The 20,353-nt window shown below is 38.1% G+C and overlaps 1 protein-coding gene across 9 annotated transcripts in view; it reads left to right on the top strand.

Moving 5' to 3' along the window:
- The window catches only part of ATXN7L1 (ataxin 7 like 1), a 243,642-nt gene that overhangs the window by 165,525 nt on the left and 57,764 nt on the right, over positions 1 to 20,353 (top strand). The window contains exon 1 of one of the 9 annotated variants that reach the window (XM_052001366.1): positions 14,101 to 19,236. The exons of 7 other annotated variants lie outside the window; for them this stretch is intronic. Coding sequence is in view for 1 of the 2 variants with exons in the window: in XM_052001365.1 (XP_051857325.1) it covers positions 17,012 to 17,051 (40 nt within the window). In the remaining variant the exon portion in view is untranslated. Of the gene's footprint in view, positions 1 to 14,100; positions 19,237 to 20,353 lie in introns of those variants that run through there. One more of the 9 variants, XM_052001365.1, reaches the window with a different exon arrangement.

The following is a 20,353-nucleotide window of genomic DNA, read 5'->3' on the forward strand; positions in this document are numbered from 1 at the left end:
AACTTTCTGGCTCACAGGTAGTCTGTCTCTGTGTCTCTGTCTCTGTCCCTCTCTCTCTCCCTACCCTCACCCTGTCTCTCTTTAATAAGAACCAATGCTAGGCATATTTTAAAACTCCAGACCAGAATTAGTTTTCCCATAATATTTACCAGAACAGTAAGCTAAAAATTGCTCGGCTTTGCCCAGTGAATAGCTGTGTAATTAAATTAGCTTTTGATAGTGTACTTCAAGCATCTCTATCTTTCCAGTCTGTTCACTAGTGAAATTTGCATTGTTAAGTAGCCTGTTCATCAGCATAATGATTTCTGCATCACAGTTTAATAGACCAGGATAACATTGTAAATGAGGGGAGACACTTCATTGTGCCTCTAGTTAAATATTGTAAACCAAATAAATAAAATGGAAGAGATGATAAATATAAATTTAGACTGTGTGGAAGATCATCTGATTATGAAATATGAACTGATAGAAATCATTTGGTCACACACAGTTACCAGTCCCTCCCCCTTTGAATCCAAACTGGGTTTAGAACTACAATAGATAGTTAAAAGTGGCTACAAAGTCAAACATTAAGCTGATACAGAATGTGTTTACAACTATTTATTACCAATAGGAATTATATTTTGCATTTGCATGTTTCTCTCATTCATAATTTTTTTTTTTTTTGCACTGGCATCTAACTGCATCACAGAATAATATAGATAAGGCTTTGCTTTTTAAAAAAATACTTTCATTTATAGGAGTTCCATGGACCTCCTGGGGGTTCTCTCATTAGTCCCAGCAAGCTAGCTAGGAAGAAGTCAGGCATTATTTCATTATTGTCCCTGTTGGAGAAACCAATTCAGAAAACACAAGTGATTAGTCAAGGGCTTGGGCTATATAGCCATTCAAAAGGCAAACTAGAGGATTGAAGTCAGGGGCCCTAGACTTATCCATGAGACTAGAGGTCTTCCCACAAACCAAAAGTCTGCTGCCCCCATATGAATTGGGAAAAGTGACAAAGTATTTCCATAGATATTTCTTTTGTCTTCCCCTTCCATCTTTCAGGTAATCTTGAATTGCACTTTTTGCAGACCTCCAGTTTTAGGATGATGGGATCATAGCTAGAAGGGACTCTAGTGGTTATTGAGTCCAACTGCTTCATTTTAGACATGACAAAAATGGAGTTCTGGAGACAGGAAATGGCTGAGATCAGCCACACATAGGTAGTGAAAGATTCTGGATTTAGAAATCAGGTTCTCTGACCCTATGTACAGTACCCTGAACTGTACTATATACTCTTTCCTTGGGTGTTTATTTTTATCCTTGGTGCTTCTTGAGTAGAAATTATTCTAAGTTTCTTCCACTCTTAGAAAACAGCATAATACAAGTAACAGAGAAAAATTGAGTTGAACCCATAACCTTTATGTTATAATTTGAGAAAAATAACAAGTGAATACTCAAAGATTTTTCCAGCCAACCTCTTCTGTTGTTCTTATTATATTTGAATTGGCCAAACTGGCCAGTCTAATCCATTCTTGAAAAGGAAGGAGACCTAGTCATTTGCCAGTCTATCATCTCTAACCCATGTTTGCTAAGGCCTTTACTCTTTGTCATTTAGATATCCTGACTTGAGTAATTTTTCAACACCCCTATGATTTTATACTGGTAAGAAAGATACTGGGAATATCTGGCAAAAGAAATAATTTTTGAATGATTGGTAGTAACTTTTGAGCCAATTAGAAGCTATATTGAATCATTGAATATGTCTTATAGTTTCCCCAGGGTATGTTAACCTTCTCTTCTCCAGTTTAATTTTTTTTTTTTTTTTAACAGGGAGGGAATGGACTTTTAAGGGAGGGTGACTTGCCCAGAGTCACCCAGTACCTGAGTAAGTTCTGAGGCAGAATTTGAACTCAGGTCCTCCTAACTCCATTCATATTAACTATGTAAATGACTCTCCTGTTCCCCATCTCCATTTATTCCATCTCTTTCAAATCCACTGTGTCAGATATAGGTGTGTCTTGTGCTCAAGGTAGATCCTACAACCTGAAATTAGTGTTTTGGAAGAGAGGGATTTGAAGGGAAGTAAGGGGCCTCACAGCTTTGATATAATGGAAAGGCCATTGTCTCTAGAGTCAGAAGACATGAGTCAAATCCTACTTAATAGTACCAATGTGACCATGGGTTAATCCTTTAATTTCTGCAAAACTAGAGTAGTGATTAGATGACCTCTGAGGTTCCTTTGATTTTTTTTCAGATCTGATTCTGTAGACTCCATTATGTCTCTATGATTAATTGAGAGAGAAATCCAGAATCTTGGATCTAGAGTCCCCTTGAGATTTATTCATGTTCCTTGATTGCTTATTGGGTCGTTTTCCTTAGGAAGATTTTGATCATCTTTTATTATTTTTATTAGTTTCATTTATTTGTATTATTTTGCATATTTTTTATTCTTGCATTTTAAAAACAGATGTTAATTTATTTCAGTTTTAGTCACTGGACTGAGAATTAGGATTCGTGGATTTGTATAGAATCTAAATTAAGGATTCATTTTTCTCTGTCACTTGTAGTATATCAGATTACCATTCAATCTCAAAACCCAATTGGGGATGAAAAATAGTACCATCAAAGAAGGGAGCATTGTTTAGTCAGATGTTCAAATCCAAACTATATTGGTAATACATTCACAGATCTAGAGCTAAGAAGGGGACAGTAATAAACATTTATTAAGCACCTACTATGTGCTGTTTACACTTCATCCATTTGATCCTCACAACAACCCTGGGCAGGAAGTATTGTTCTGAAGGAAAAAAAAAATCCCCATTTTACAGTCGAGGAAACTGAGATTAAGTGATATATTCAGGTCACACAGTTTGTAAAGATCTGAGGTCATATTTGAATTCAGTTCTTCCTGATTCCAGGCCCAAGGCTCTATTCACTGCATTACCTATCTCACTGGAATAGAACTTGATTATTTGTACCCTTTGGGGAGAAGCTAACATGCTATAGGCTATGTAATTTAGTTTTTAACTTTAAAGTGAATTTAGTTTTTATTAATTTAATAATCAATAGACATTTATTAAGCACCATAGTGCCAGACAGTGCAAAAGAAAGTATCTGCCCTTAAAGAACTTAGAATCTAATGGGGAAGACAACATGCAAACAAATACATACTAAACAAGCTTCATATGGAAACAAATAGGAAGTAGTTAATAGAAAGAAGATAATTCATGGTATCCTATGAGATGACTGGGTTCAATCAGAATTATTGAAAAAAGAGGGTGGGAAATCATTGGTGTTCCTGATGTCCTAAAATTCCCATAGCTCTAGGCAGAGGGCAAGCCCCTTAACTCTCCTCTGCTTCTATTCTCTCTTTTATTTACTGAGGAACTAATTCTTAAAGTGAGGTTTCTTGTTATGGTGCCCTACACAAAAATCATGGTCTATAACAGTAGTTGTCAAACTTTTGTTTTCAGTATCTTTATCCTATTAAAAATTATTGAGGATCTCTCCAAAGCGTTTTTGTTTATCTGGATATTTATAGACATTTACCATATTGGAAATAAAAACTATTTTTTTAAATTTGTAGACCCTCTAAAAGAGTTTCAGAGATCCCCAGGATTCTCTAGACCATACTTTGAGAACCACTGGATAACTTCCAGATTTTTTGGGTAGAATTGATCCAGGTTACTTTTATAAAAGGCAACAATCTAGATATGTTTCCTGCTTATGATACTTAGCTCTGCAGCCATGGGCACATGGTAGCCTCAGTTACCTCATCTATGAAATGAGGCTCAAGTGAGATAATTTGCACACTTGACTTCCTGCACAACAAGGGATCTGTGATTTTATTGACTTCCAAAAACTATCCAGAGAGACGGTCCATCTGTATTTTTTTTTTTTTTTTTGCTGAGGCAAGAGGGGTTAAGTGACTTGCCCAAGGTCACACAGCTAGGCAGTATTGAGTGTCTGAGACCAGATTTAAACTCAGGTCCTCCTGACTTCAAGGCTGGTGCTCTATCTCCTGCACCACCTAGCTGGCCCAGTCCATCTGTAATTTAAAACAATGGTGTCAAACTCAAGAATAAACTGGGGCTATTGATCAATACACAAAAATCTCTGTGGACTGCATATTAAGTTATAAAATATACTGATATTTGTGTTTTATTGTATTTTCATTTCTTTTGTTAAATATTTATTTCCAAATTCCATTTTCTTCTAGTTAAGTCCTTACCCATACTTGCAGGTGGAAAAATTGACACCTCTGATTTACAGAATTTCCTTGAGCCAGTAGGAATGAATGACTTGGCTGTGGTGGAGGCTAGTATTAGATCCAGGACTTGAATGCAAATCTAACCCCCTGAACTCTATTATGCCACAGTCTTAGCAAACCTTAAAGCTCTGTATAATCAGTTATCATTCTATAAATAATCAACAAACATTTATCACGAGCTTGCTGTGTGTCAGGTACTTTGCTAAGAGCTAGAGATATTTTTTCTTAACTGAACCTGTGATTCAACTATGGAGCTATACAGGGAAGAATTCCTATCAATGCACATTGGCACCTGCTCAGAAATTTATATTTTTAAGAGTTGTCATGGACATTTAGAGGTTAAGTTAATTTCTCAAGATCACAAAGTCAGCTGGGATTTGAAGGCAAGTTTTCCTCACTGTTCTGCCAGTTCTCTATCCTCTTAAGTCATACTACCTCAAACTCTACCCAAAAACAAACAAACAAACAACCAAAAAAAGCACTTCATGTTTACTGAAGATCAGGGAATCCAGAGTTATTCATTCTTGAATCTTTAAAGAAAGGTACTAATTGCTGAGGTAACTTTTACATTAGACCTCCCCTTTTTTGACACAGCTAAGGCTCTGTGTGCTTTATTAATAGATCTGAGAAATAAGGATGGAGTAAATTACCAGGTAGAGCAAGTTACCAGAAAGTCTTTGTATTCTTTATCACAATTATCATGCCCCATTAGAAAGCATTTAATAAGGGTACACAAACATATATATACACATACATACATACATACATACAGGATATCCTCTGACAGTCTTTGGAGAAATCCTTCAGATCCTTTTCACAGATAAATCAGTAAAGCAAGAGATAGAAGAGGGGGAGAAAGGACTCCTTTCCAAGAATTCATACATCCTGAGTGAGATGAAAAGGTGGATTTCCAAGAGAACTGTGCCAGGTCTATCGAAGAGGGGACATCCTAATTCTCTAAAAAGAAACAGGTACAGTAGGACTTTAAACCAAGGGTTTTCTGCTGAACTGTTGTTTCATCCCTGAGAGTTTAGCAAGGTGATGTCAGAGAGAAAATACAACCACCAGATTTATTATAAGGCATGTTTGGGGGAGAGTCCAGGAAGAAGGAAGGGAGGAGGATGCATTATCCTTTACTCTGGCTTGAGATGGTAGAGACAGCAATTATTATTGAGAGAAGAGAAACAGAAATTTGCTCCTTTGCAGTCAGTTTCACAACTCTATCCTAAAAGTCCCTTTTCCTTTTGACAATCTGAATGTTGATTCTTCTTTGGATTTTATCCATGATCTCTGTCCCTAGACACTGTAGCTCTTAATTGTTTTTAATATGAATATTTTCTTACTATCTGAGATGATGATCTGGCCTAAAGGATGAAAGGATACAGGCTCTTGAGAAAGATTCATTGGGTGTACCTTTGTCTTGACTCAGTCATTTCTTCCTTCATTTACTTAACAAGTATTTACTACACACCAACTATACATCTAGTATTGTGTGAGGTGCTAAGGATGGCTACAGTAGCCGTATAAAACAAGTCTCTGTGCTGTATAAAATTAACTCCCAACTTGGAAGACAAGTAGACAAGTAATATACAGATAAAAAGATGAGTTACAGGTTGTACTAGTGACCTGAGGAGTGATTGAAATTGTAAATAGAAATTCATCTAGAGAAAGATCAAGGTGGATTGAAGTTCTGGATAAGACATTCTGGATGAAGTGGACTTGAACTGGATGTTGAAGAATTGGTAGAACAGGGGACAATGGAAAGAAAGGAAAAGAGTATTCTCTTTGGGAAAAGTGAGTGGCTGAATGGAGGATTAGAATTGGAAATTAGAATTTTCTTTTCTGAGGAAATCGAGACCAGGCTAGCTGGAGGAGGGGGTTTCCGTTGGGAGATAATGAGGAATAAGCATGGTTGTATTAGCTAAGTGGAACCAGAATATGGAGAATTTTATATGCCGGGATAAAATGTGGGCTCTATCTGTTAGCATTGGGAAGGCATTAAAGCTTTTCTGAGCATTGGAGTGAGGACAAAATTGATTCATTTGTTAGTATATATATAGAAAGAGTTGGAAGTCGGGAGAGACAGGAACAACTGAAGCCAGAATGTTGCTTTCATAATCCAGGTGTGAGACAGAATCGGAAAGAAACTGAATTCAAAGGGTGGGGGGAAAAGATCTAACTGTTGAATGAAAGATATCAATAGTTTTGAAGCTTTAAACCTAAGGGAAGAGCAGTGCTATAGATGGAAAAAAATGAAATTAACTAAGAGTAGGAAATCTTATCTCAGTTTTCCCATTTCTACACAGAAAAAATACAGCACTTCAGTTTTCCCATTTGTACAAGAAAAAAAAAAAAGCTGTGCTTGGTGCTCAGGTAGCAGAGTTGGAGGTCCTCAGAAATAAGTGCTATGTAAATATTTCACTTTGTTATCTCAATCCACTAGTTGGCATATAATTCAGGGGGAGGGATTTTATTAATTCTTTAGTACCCAAATACTTGGACTGAAACAAATGGCTTGGGAGTGAGAGGAAGAAAATAACTGTCTCCTCTGGACTCCAATTAACACTAAGCCAGCTGGTGGTATCCAAAGGTATGGGAGCATGGCTTTGGCCATGGCTTCCCCTTTACTCCTCCCCCACCTCCTTCATGGCCCACCTTCAGCCCCCTCTTTAAAGCTACTGAAAAAGCTAGTCACTTTGTGTCTGGAAAGACTCGAGAGTGACTCACATGCCAGCTGTCCTTGCCTTTGCTCTGTCTTTTTTTTTTCTAATTATTGCAACATTGCAACACATGCTCTAATTGACAGTCCCTACAGGGAGTAGCTGGTCTTGGAAGAAAAATTCCTTTCAGTTCTTTGCCCTGCATAGGCAGAGCTCAGTGTATATAATCTGGCTCAGAATTTGTGACCCAGAAGCTGTGTTGGTGTGTATGGCTGTTTCTACCTGATCCCTCAAGTAGCAGATTGATTCTGGCATCCTTGGAAGTGGTGGTGAGCTGGATGGGCTCCAGAGGGAAGAGAAAGTCACTCCCCCTTGTTCTCATTAAATTCATTCCAAAGAAATGGAATTTGTGGAAACAAGCTCATCTTCACTGGACAACACTGAGACTTCTAGTTTTGAACTGATTAATTCTCCTTGTGAATTTCTTTGCCGGAACTTTGACCCTAAGTCTAAAGCAAGGAAAGGGAAGAGAAATCCCAGCTATGTGCCAGTCATATCTAGCATATTCCCCCGAAAATTTAATTCTGTGTGACTCTATGAGCTTTTCCATTTTAGGGTTTACTGTCCAGTTTAAAGGAAGCAGAGAACCTTGTGTTTGGAAAGAGTGATTTCTCCCTCTCCCCTCCGAAATTTTGCCTTACTTTCTTTGCTTAATAGTTTCCTTATTGAAATGGAAATGTCTCCAGGCTAGGACTTTGGAAGTTACTAGTTCTTTGTTGTTGTTTGTAATTCATTCTCCTAGAGGAATGAGACCACTGGGAAGTGATGCTCTGACCTTGCTAATGAATCAGATTTAAGTGAGGGAGGGCTTTGCAAAAACACCTACCTCACTTTCTCCTTCGGAGACATTTGGGTCCAGTGATAAGATATGGTTCTGGGGGACTGGAGATGTTCCTTGGATGCAGTGAGATACCTTGACCTTTTTAAGCTAAGGTTTTAACAAGTCTCAGTTTAACTGAAGCAATATCCAGTCAGTGATTAAACTAAATGAAATGGAGAATGGCCTCTTTTACCTATTAAAAAAAAAAATCAGTCTAGGAGGGAAAGACTCAAAGTTTTGGGCCAAAACAGAAACAATTGCTATTTACATTCATTCCAAGTAAATCAGGGCTCAAATGATGACCAAATGGGCCTTGGCCTGCACCTGTTTTTAGCCAATCAATGAGAGCTACAGTAATTTGGAATTAAATCATAATCCTTAAAGGCAAAAAAGAAAAGAAAAAAAATCTAGCTCATAAATCTTTTTGATCACTAAAACTAGTTAGTTACAACTTAGGGCAAAGAGTAACTAGAAGGAGACCTAAACTAAGTGAAAGAAGAAACAATGGGGGAGTAGTACAAATAGTATTCTGCAAAGAGGAAAACTGGGCGGGGGTGGGGGGAGGAGATAAGAGGTCATAAAAGGCAAAACTGTCATTTTTACTGTTTTGTAGATGTAGTGGATAATATTCAGGACTTGGTGTCAGAAGACTTGAGTTCAGATCCCATGTCTGACACTTAGTAGCTGTGTGACTGAACTTCCAAGTACCTGAGTTTCCTCATCTATAAAATGAGGTAACTACCTCCCTGGATGATGTGGATAGAAAGAGTTAATGTATGTAAATGCTTGTAAACCTTAAAGCTCTACATACTATCCCCCCACATCCCCTCACATCCCCAATCAATCTATTGTGACAATGGATGGGTACTCCTAATAGGCCTTATCCTGGAAATGCTACTACCTTTGTTGTTGCTTAGCATAAAAATTGACCTAATGGGACTGGATCCTTGAATCTTTGGTTCTTCTTCTGATTCCAGAATGTTTTTGTCTAGACTTAATTTCCATTGATAAGGAGACTCACTCTACAAATGCAGATCTGCAAATGTTCTGCATTTTATAGTCTTAAATATGAGCTTCTAGAGGGGACTTGCTACTTTGACTGGAATTGAGGAAGAAGGGAAAGCAGAAAGCATTTAATTGCCTACCTACTATGTGGCAGACCCTGCTAAGTACTTTATTTGCTCATTTGATCATCAGAACAACCAGGAGGTAGGTACTTATTATTTCCATTTTATAGTTGAGGAAATTGAGGCAGGCAGTGGTTAAGTTACTTGTCAGAGTTAGATGGGTAGTAAGTGTCTGAGGCTAGATTTGAACTAGCTTTTCCTGGCTCCAAGCCCAGCTCTATCTAAGAGTACCAATTAGATGCCTCCAAGTACAATTTGGAATCCTCAAAGTGCATAAACCTTACCTATCTGCATTGAACTTTAGAAATCTTGTAATTATAATCATCTAGTACAATATCCCCATACTAAGGTCCAGAAGTTCCTTGTTGAAGGTCACACAGTGAACAGGTGATAAAACTAGTATTGGAACCTGGATCTTCTGAATGCAAAGAAGAAACTGAATGACTGGTCTGCCTAAATTCTTAGGAAAAAGCATGCAGAAAATGCTTTTTAAATGATCAGAGTCAAAAATTATTATTACTATTATTATTATCATACTAGTATACTCTAGTGGTTTTAAAAGGATGTCATTGCCAAAATGCATGGGCTCATAAGAATTAGAGGAAAGATTGTAAAACCTAAAGGAGAAAACATTGGGTCAATCTGCTGAGGAGTTTTTGTCTGTGGAAAGGAATTTCCATTAAAAAAAAATCACAAGTGCAAATGATCCTAACCAAACTTGTAGGACTCCGGTGAGCATAGTGCTACGTAAAATAGTAAGCTCTTAATAAATGCTTATTGACTGACTAATAGAAAGCCCCAGGAAGCAGCCACAGTCATCCTGTTTCTAATGTCCTTTTTTGTTTCTGCCCAGAAGATAGATGGCGAGATTAAGGGCACCTGAAAGGGTGAATTGTGGCATTTTCTGGTCCACTTGAGGTGTCTTAAGAGGGAGGCAGTGTGGTCTAACAGGTCATTGCACTGGGCTGAAAGTGAGGAAACATCCCTAACAAGCTGTTACTTAATTTCTCAGTGTTTCAAGTCTCTTAAGCTGAAAGGCAAAGACTGACCCACTGAGGATGCTATGCAGTATGAGTGAAGTGTTTCTTTGTTTGGTCTAACTGGACTATTTGGGACCTGTGGAAGTGTGTTGATGAGAGCCTGTCAGTCTCAGGCAAGCTGGCCGTCTAAGTGTCCATTCAGCCATTAGGAGCTTCTTCAGTGAGCCCATTCATTGGTGGGTTGGAGCTGAGATAGAGAGGTTCAGAGACAGACAGAGACTGAGATGGAAAGGGCCGGAGCACAAAGTGGATGACTCTGAGAAGTTTGCTGCAGAGGAGTGAACCTAGACCAATCTAATAAGATAGCCGTTAGCTTCTTTAAGGGGAGGGTCTTTTAGCCTTGAATAGGATGCAGAATGTGAATGTGAATGTGAAAATGTTTTAAAGCATCTTTCATACCTGGGAAACCTTTCCTAATTGCCTTACCTGCTTGGTTTTATCTCCTTATTCAGGTGCATAGCACACTAATCTATTTTTATCTATGTATTTTTCCGGGGTGCCTTTTCATTTTACCATCTCTAGTTGTGTTTTATTTTGATTATGAGAATCCTTGGGGTCAGGGAGTAAGTTTTCTTTCTATATTATCAGTCCATGGTCTCCCAGCCCTGTTCTAGCCTGTTGAACTCTGATAAATGACAGTTTTTCAAGTAGGGAGTGATCCCAATAATTTTCATTTTATTGGGGAGAAGGTAAGCTCTCCTTCCCCTTCCCCCCCCCCAAAAAAAAAAGGTAGGATTCTCTACTGATTTCTAGCTATGTTCTTGTTTCCCACAGGTCAAGGGAGGTGCCATCACATGTGTGTGACTAGATTAATGCAACAACAAGGGCATGGCCAGAATGGTGACAGGCAATAGATTACTTCCACCCTTACCAGTTTTTAGCCTTCTCCTTTCCCTGGTTAAAAAAAGAAAATAAACTGAGCAAGCCCCACTGAGAAGCATTGTTCCCATTGACATAATTCAGATTTTCTGAGCTGCTGCAGGCATGTGGAAGGAGGTGTTGACTGGGTTCAGCCACACCCTAAGGTACTTTAAAACAACTTCCTGTTTTCAAGTGCCAGAAACCACCCACAGAGAATTGAAATGGTTCTGTCCAGGAGAGCTCAGCAACAGCCAAAAGCACACTCGTCCTACTTCTCTACTGTATTGGGCAGAAAGCCTGGGGTGTTTGTGGCTTCTTGTCCCTCCTGCAGTTGAGTTCTCCTCCCTGAAGACTGTAAGAAGTAGAAGTGCTTGTTATCTTAAATAGTAATTTGCTGTTTTGTCATTCAGTTGTTTTAGTTGTAGGTGACTCATTATGGTCCCATTTGGGGTTCTCTTGGCAAAGATACTGGAGCAGTTTGTCATTTCCTTCTCCAGCTCATTTTACAAATGGGTAAACTGAGGCAAACAAAGTTAAGTGACTTGCCCAGAGTCACATAGCTGGTAAGTGTCTGAGACCAAATTCAAACCCAGGAAGATGAGTGTTCCTGATTCTAAACCCAGTGTCTATCCACCATCCATAAATAATTGTGGCTAATATTTATAAAGGACTTTAAGGTTTGCACATTTCTTTACATATATTATTTTATTTGAAACAAGTTGCCATGTTCAGATGTGACTCACTTTGCTGAATACCTGTGCTCCCAGGAAGCTGTGTTTGTATTGAGTTCTTGTAAATTTAATCATTTCAAACTCACTAGGGGAGCTAGCTTTTTTTTTTTTTTTAATGATGCTTATGATTTCGTCTAAGTAAGGAGCTTCTGATAAAAAATTCCCTGTACCCATACAGATCAATCCTCTCATGGCCAGTATAGTTTTAGAGAGTTATCTTCAGGCCCTGAGGGAATAAAGGACTTCCTGGGGTCACTCAGGCCATAGGTATCTGAGGGGAGACTTTATACTTCTTAAGTAGATCTGTGCCTTCTCTGCTTCCTGCAATACTGCTCCTCTTTGTGTCTGACTCTCCAGAGAGCAGGAGGTTCTTAACCTTAGGACCTTGGGAGCCTATAGATATCAAGGAGTCTGTGGAATCAAGTGGGGAAAAAAAGTACATCTTTATTTTCACTAACTATTGTTTTCCTTTGTAATCTTCTGTATTTTATTTTATGCCTTTAAAACTACTACTCTGAAAAAGGAATCGACAGGTTTCTATAGAAACATTTAGATGAGCAGTCACTGGCTCTTAAAAATCAGGTAGATGAGAGTTTAAATCCCTATTTAGATACATACTAGTTGTGCGACCTTGGACAAATCACTCTGCTGCCTCGGTTTCTTTGCTATTTATAAAATGGAGAAAATAATAGCACCTCTCCCCCATTATTATAAGGATAAAATGAGGTAATATTTCTTAAATACTTACTTAAAAGATACTTATCACAAAGTATATATGGTAAGATGAGAATAAGCATTTATAAAGCATCTAATATGGGCCAGATACTACACATTTTTTACAAATATTGCAGTCCCATAAGGTAGATACTATTATTGTCCCCTTTTTACAGTTGAAGAAATTGAGGCTGACACATTAAGTGACTGTCCAAGGTCACATAGCTGGGAAGTGTATGAGAATGGATTTGAGCTCAAAGCAATTATCTAGAAGTTTCAGAATTTAATATGACGTAAAGAAATTTGGGATAGAAGGAGAGTTTTCTCTTAGTTCTGAGGTTTCCAACCTTCAAGGCATTTTGTGGAACCTTTTTTTTTCTCCCCGTCAGTCATTCAGCAAGTATTTATCAAGCACCACCTATGTGCCAAGAACTGTGCTAAATATTGGGAATACAAAAGCAAATGTGAAATAATCGCTTCCTCAAGAAGCTATTGTACCTCCTTTTGGAGAACAAGTATGAACATATAGAAATAGTATATACAAAATATGGTTGTGTTTTTTGATGAAACCTATAATTCCATTGGTCTGGCCTCCGGAGCTTTGGGGGCAACTAGTTGGTGGATAAAGCACTATTTTGGAATCTTGCTCAGTTCACATCTAGTCTCAGACACCTAGTAGCTTATATGACCCTGAGTAAATTACTTAAACCTGTTTGCTTCATTTCTTCATCTATAAGATGAGTTGTTGAAGAATATGTTAAAATTGTTTTGACATTTCCAGTATCTTTGTCAAGAAAACCCCAAAGGAGGTCTTGAGTCAGACAAGACCAAAAAGAGCAAACAATAACAATTATACTAGTAAAAGGTGATACTAGTACCTGAAGTACACAATGGTCATATATGAATGAAGAGGAAAAAATGGATATCTGGCAGATTTTAAATATTGAATCTTGGTAATTGATGGATATGTGGGATAAGGGAAGAGTAAAGAGCAGAATATTACTCCCAAGATTATGGACCTAGATAACTAGAGGGGAGGGAGGAAGGAAAGAAGGGAAGGAAGAAGGAAAAAAGGAATGAAGGGAGGAGAGGGAAGAACAGAGGGAGGTCCTTTGAAATAAGGAAGTCAAGAAGTGGCATGGGTTTGTGGGAAAACTCATTGAATGCTGTTTCGATCATGCTGACTTTGAGATGCCTTATAGGATTTCTAGTTCAAAATGTCCAATAGATAGTTGCTAATACAGGGACTAGAGCTCGGAAGAGAAACTAGGGCTGGATACATAAAACTGAGAGTCATCTGCACAGAAGTGATAATTAAGCCCCTGAGAGTTGATGAGGTCATCAAGTGAGAAAGTAAAGAAAGAGAACCTAGGATAGAAGCTTGACTTGTACCCCACAATTAGTAGGGATAATATAAATGATGATCCAACAAAAGAGACTGAGTGGTCAGACAGGTCAGAAGTTCCAGAAAGGAGAGGAGTATCTTGGAGAGAACTGTCATTATGTTGAATGCTGTTATAGAGATTATAACATCGTATATTTAGAGCTGGCTGGAACCCTCCAGGCCATCAAATCCAACCTCTTTGATTTGCAACTAAAGAAACTGAGGTACAGAGAGGTCAAATGAGTTTCCCAGGTCAGAGAGCTAGAATTTGAGGCAGGAGTCAAACCTGGATCTTCCTGACTCCAAATCCATATGTCAAAAGAGATGACTCTGTGAAGCTCAACCTACCCTTTCTGCATCTTCTTCTAAGGCTGGATGCCACCATTACTTAATAAGAGATGGTTTCATGACATTTTTCAAATGCCTAGAGACTGGGAGTGGGGGGTGGGGGGTGGGGGGCGCTAGCTTTCATGATGCTATGTGAGTAAAGAGCTTAAAAGAAAAAAATCAGAAGTAACCAGCAATCCACATCCTTTAGCAGCAGTGCTACCTGCTGATAAAATTCAGGTGTATGCTAATATAATTTGGTTTTTTGGAGAAACGGGGGTAGGAAGGGATTGAACTCTGTCAAGAGAATATCAATACCACTGAGATATTAATGCCACCTGCTCTCTTATCCAGTCCTTGTAAGTCTTCTAAGAAAGGCTCGATGTTATGATGAGGACTGAGGCTCATGTGGCACTGGACCACAGATAATTTTGAACTCTGCTCCATTCTTCAGGGACAGGCAGGCAGTTTTGTACAGAAAATTTTTGAGATGAAATGTCAAAAAAAAAAAAGAAAACCTTTAGAAGAGTGGGAGAAGAGTCCATGGCTGAGTCCCTCAGGAACTAAAACCGAGCTTCTTTGCTTCTGGAAGAGAGAATTAGAGTCCCAGATGGTCTTTCCTCCCAAGGAATAGGAACTGATGATGACATTGGTTTGGGTGGTTGCAGCCCCAGGCTGTTTGCTGGTTTTTCACAGGTTCATTCTGGTTAGTGATGTATTTGGAAAGTGAAAATTTTGCTGTCATTTTCCCTTTTGGCTACCTTTGGTTGTCATGGGGACAGAGCCAGCAAGACAACAAAAATCAACAGAGCTTTAAGATTGAAAAAGGATTGGGCTAATTTCAGGAACCCTAGGAAGGGCTCAAGGCTCCAAAAAAGTGAAGCCAAAAGTAAGGAGCATCTTTTTTTCAAAATGCAGATAGCTCTGAGAAGAGTAATAATAATAATAACTACAAGAATGACTCCTAATTTTAGAGTGTTTGTTACCGTTTGCAAAGCATCATCATCACTCTGTGAAGGAGGCAGTTTAAGCATTGGGATTCCCATCTTACTCATGCTAGATAGCACACCAAGCTGTCATTGGTCACAACATCTTTGGGTCTCATATTGCTCATCTATCATATGAGAGGGTAGAACAAATGAACTCGAAAGTGTCCTTGTTAGCTCTAAATCCTGCCCATGACTATTGTCAACTATTAAAGTAGATGAAAGAGCCTGATTTTAGGGAGAAAAGGAAAATTGAATATATTGAGAGTTTGGAGAATTATGTAGAAAGATGTTTAACAGAGAGAATGGGGAATTGCCAAAGTTGCCAGCTTCATAGTTTTGACCAGGAAGAATTTTTACCATGCTTCAGATGGTTGGGACAGTTTGGTAGTGGAAAGAGAGCTGGACTTAAAAACAGGAAGACCTAGATTCAAGTTGTGTTTCTGATACTGTGTCCCTAAGTAAATTATTTGACTTCTGAGTATCACAGGTAACTTTTAGGTCCACAGGGGAGGGACTTTTAGGTCCCCAAGTGGAAGAAATTACTTTTGCTGAGCAAGGTAGCATATTTGTAGGGCCAACTTGTGTGACACTGAAAACTACTACTGAAAAAAAAAAAGAATTTGAGGGTTATTATAGTGTCTGGATCATCCTGTGCCCTCTCTGTCCTCTGGCTGGAAGCTGAAAGGAAGCAGATTTACATCAGACTCAAAGAATGGTATGATCTCCCCAGTGGAAATTCCCAGGAGGTAGGGATTGCTATTCCTGACCCTGCCACTAGAGCTGTACTAAGTGTATCACCATTAAGACCCATCATGGTATTTGCCACAGGCTTGTAGGGCACAGTTTAGCATAGTACCCACCTAAATCATTTTGGAAGTAGGAAAATGAAAAAAAAAAAAATTAGGGAAAAAGTCACAGGCTAGAGCTTTATAACCTGAAGTCCATGAACTTAAAAAAAAAAAAAAAAAAGAAAACAACTCTTGTGATAGTGGTTTCTTTTGTAATTCTGTGTTTATTTTCATAAATTAATTATGTTTATTAATATTTCTTTGATTTTATGCATTTGAAGACATTTTTCTGAGGAGAGGTCCAGACTTCCAAAGTTTAAGTAAATTATGACAGAAAAGAGCTTAAAAGTTGTGAATTTCAGTTTCTTCATTTTACATATGAAGAAAGTCCTCTAGATCACTACTTGTATTTGAACCTGCCTTTCTAAATGTAAGCCCATCAGTCTTTCACTGATCTCTACACTATACTACGGTAGATCACTATCTCCACAACAGGGACAGTACTCACTCTCATTTTCAGCAGGGTCCAGCAGGACCCGTGAGCTACCATAGGAAATTAACTAAATCTTTCTTTCTGTTTTCACCTTCCTCTGCATTACAGAGGCAAATGAAAGATAGAGATAAAGCTCCCAAAGCTCGAGGCAAACCCAATAACATGGGGTGATAGGGAAATGGGGGAAGATGCTTTAAGGAAAAGAGATTAGGAAAAGTACCAAAATGGTTCATTTAAAAAGAGGCTTGACTCTGGAACCAGGACCTGAGTTCAAATCCCACCTTGGATGTTTCCTATTATCCTTGTGACTTTGCTTTAGCCCCTTAACCAACTTCGGTTGGCAGTTTCCTTTCCTGAGATTGATTCAAGGGCTTCATATCATTCTAGCCATGAATCTCTAATTCTGTGACCTCTTGACTAAAAAAAAAAAAAAAAAAAAAAAAAAAAAAAGTGGTTGAGAGAAATTTTATAAGTATGTCTGAAAGAAAAATCTTGTATGGAATTGCTGTCACTAATGGCCTTGGGGCTCTGTAAGGGTCCCTTGAAATTTCCTGTTTCAATTTTCCCATGTGACACCTGAAACCACGGGCCTCTTCTTAGCATAGCTATATATTTTTTAATACTTAAAAAGTTGTCTCTCTTGTTTTTGTACTACATTCATATATCTCTCATATGTATTCCAACCCAGTGAGCATTCTCTTGTAATAAAGATTTTAAAAGAAAAAGAAAGCGGAAGAAAAAACAATTCAGCAAAACCAGCCAATGCATCAACTGCCTCTGATAACATATGCAAGATTCCAAGGTATTATATTTTTTGAATTACATACACATTGTGACAAAATTTCCCCTTTCTTTCTCCAAAAATTCACATTTAGGTGCATGCCATCTCAGTTCCCACAGAGTAATTCAAACCTGCATGACCACCAGGCTTTTGAGTTTTACCATACTCCATTAGAACCATAACTAAAGTGAGGATAACTGAGGTTTTTCCCCAGGGTGCCAAAATTCAGAGGGTGCTGATAGCATTTACCTTTCATTAGCAGCATAGAAACAACTGACCTTAATGTCTAGTTAGCAATAGTAATTACTTTTAAAATGGGCCAATCCTTCATCCAGTCCCCATCCTACCTCCACACCTGCAACTGCCCCTATTGCATCTCCCTAGGTAATGTGTGGGAGTCTCCTCCCCCCTCTGATCTGTCTGTCATTACAATCTAGTATTTCATACTCATCCATCACTCTCTTGTGTCACCACTACCAAATATGCTTTTGGTGGCAGGTATATGAGTGTTAGTCTATCCCTTATGTAAAAGTATACTTTTTGCAACTAAATTGGCTATATCACTTCTGTCATTTGAGAAATAGCCTGGTTAATCATTTACCAACACCAGCTGTCCCTGTTGTGTTCATTTTGTGAAGTTTTATTGTGGAGTACAGTGTCCCAACTATCATTTCTTTAGCCTACAATTATTGAATTTATGATTCTCCCTGCCCCCAAAAGAAAAAAGTATTAAAAATGAACCATATTTCTGGCCAATAGTTTCTGTTGTGTTACTGCTGTGAATGTTGCCCAAGATTCAGAAATCCTGTCTGTGTCAAGTGTCATTGCTTTCTGTGATACCTGGTTCAGAAATTATTCATCTCAGGGTATTTGATGTCATAACCCCAGGTACAAGTCAGTGAGTGTTACTATGTGCCAGCTACTTTGCTAAGGAGCTGAGATTGTGATGAAAGTCAAAAACAGTTTTTGCTTTTAAAGTATTCACATTTTAATAGGAAAAGAACTTGCAAACCAATAAATAAAGGGTAAAGTAGAGATAATCTTAGAAGGAAAGACATCAGCATTGAGAGGGATCAGGAAATACTTCCTATAGAAAGTGAAATTGAAGGCTAATTGGCTAATTTTGACTGAACTTGCCTTCATCTTAGATCTGTCAGTAAAATCCAGGGTGTCTTCTATTCACCATTGTTCTCTGGTATTGCCATCAACAAGTTTGGTTTTGATGGCAGGTACCTGAGTGTTAGACTCTGTCCCTTATATAAGAGCATCCTTTTTGTAATGAAATTGACCATATCACTGCTGTCAATTAAGAAATAGCCTGACTAATCATTTACCAATCACCTGCTTGTGGGTATTCAAAATCCAAATATGCCAAGTATGAAAACAGCCAGTGGGGTAGTACACACAGAATGGGCTGCTACAATCTCTGGTTGAGGACAGAAAGTAAAACATTAACAGTCTGTTGATGGTGGTTGGTCTTTTTAGTAACTTTATGGAAATATTCCATGGGCTCCAATAAATAAGCTATCTTCTTGGTCTACCGCCATCTTGGTCCTTCACTCATATGCTGTTTATGTTCTTACAAACTATTAGTTTGGATGAGTTGCTGTTACTATTTTGAAAGTGCTTCTGTAAGTAAGGAAATAGGGAAAAGGTTCAGAAACTTTTAAATGAAAATTACCTGAGTCAGTCAGTGAGATTGAGAAGCAATGACAATTGTAGGTGACTCTTAGAATGATTGAGGAGGGTGAGAAGGAAGGAAGGGAATAAACATTTATTAAATATCTACTATATGGAAGACACAGTGCTAAGTGCTTTACAAATATGATCTCATTTGATCCTTACAATCCCGGGAAGTATGTGCTGCTATTAACCCAATTTTACAGTTGGGAAATTGAGGCAGAAAGATTTGCCCAAAATTACATAATTGGTTAAGTGTCTGAAACTGGATTTAAACTTGAGCCTTCCTGACTTTAAATTCATCACTCTATCCACTGAGCTACCATGGGACCCGTGTTTGGAAACAGCTTTTCTAAAATAATTTTTAGTGCTTGAGTATGTGGGAAACACTAATTAGAGGTGAGCTCTGAGATTGGCCTGGTTTTTGATGCAAGTGTCACATGCTTGTTGAGGAGCAGTTGATCTTGGCACAAGCTGCTGCAGAGACGTCATTGGTATAATTCTTCTGCGCTGAATTTGGAAGAAAGTAAGATTCCTACTTGTTCTTATTATTCAAAAATCTTTGATGTTCTTATATACTTATGATATTCTCCTAATTTGGACATTCTGGGAGCAAAAAAGAGTGCTAATGAAAAATTGAGAAAGAAGGGGACGGGAGCAGCAGAGAGAAGGTGTGCCAATAGTTCATAGATAATAAACTCTCTAAGGACAAAGGCTATGTTTTATTTATCTTTGTACTTCTCTCAATGCCTATCATAATATAATAAAGTCAGTAGGCAGGTGATTAATAAATGTTTATTGCATGAATGAAATAAGCTGCTGATCTGGCTGACCAGCATCTTTAGTATTTCAAATGCCCTTAGTCTTCAAGGAAGGAGAATCCAGCCAACAACTAGAGGTCAGTGATCTATCAAAGTAGTATCTTCAGCCATAAATCCATCAAGTCAGAATCTGTGAACATCCTTATCTCATTCAACTTGTTGAGAAACCTCTGGCATGTTCCTTAACTCAGTTTTGCAATGGTTTTGTTATATTTCATTTTTCAAAGCAAATGATGAAATGTTAAAATGACTGGTCATACAAAAATAATGTTAGTAGAACAAAAGTTTAGAATGATTTGTGGGGTACAAAATGGGGACCTGGCTCCAAAGGTTGGAAATTCCAGAGCAATAGATTATAGTTTAGCATAAAAAAAAAGGTCTCCAAAAAGCTCTCCAAAAGTAGATTGAACTGCTTTGAAAGTAGAAAAGTTTTCACTTTATTAGAGCCCTTCATTGTTGCATAGAATCCTAGATTTACAGAGAAGGAAACTGAGGCACAAGGTAATAAGTGGCAGAGATAGGATTTGAATCCAAATCCAGTGCTCATTTTGTTATCCTTTATATTACTCAGGAATATTGTAAGAAGGATTCTTGGTATGATAACTGCTGAAAGTAGATGTTGACTGAGATCTCTTTATATTTCCAAGATTTTTTGATACAAATCTAAAGTTATTCCAGAGCAATTCCAAAAAAGCCATATTTTTTAAAAAAATAACCCACCTACCCCCTCTCAAATCTCAGAGCTAGTTGATTTAGAACATTTGTACTTAAACATATCTTGTGCATGAAGAGAGCTTAATGTGGTAGAATGCTGACCTTGAG

Source organism: Antechinus flavipes, chromosome 5 (genome assembly GCF_016432865.1).
Source record: "Antechinus flavipes isolate AdamAnt ecotype Samford, QLD, Australia chromosome 5, AdamAnt_v2, whole genome shotgun sequence".
In the NCBI taxonomy this organism is placed as follows: Eukaryota; Metazoa; Chordata; class Mammalia; order Dasyuromorphia; family Dasyuridae; genus Antechinus; species Antechinus flavipes.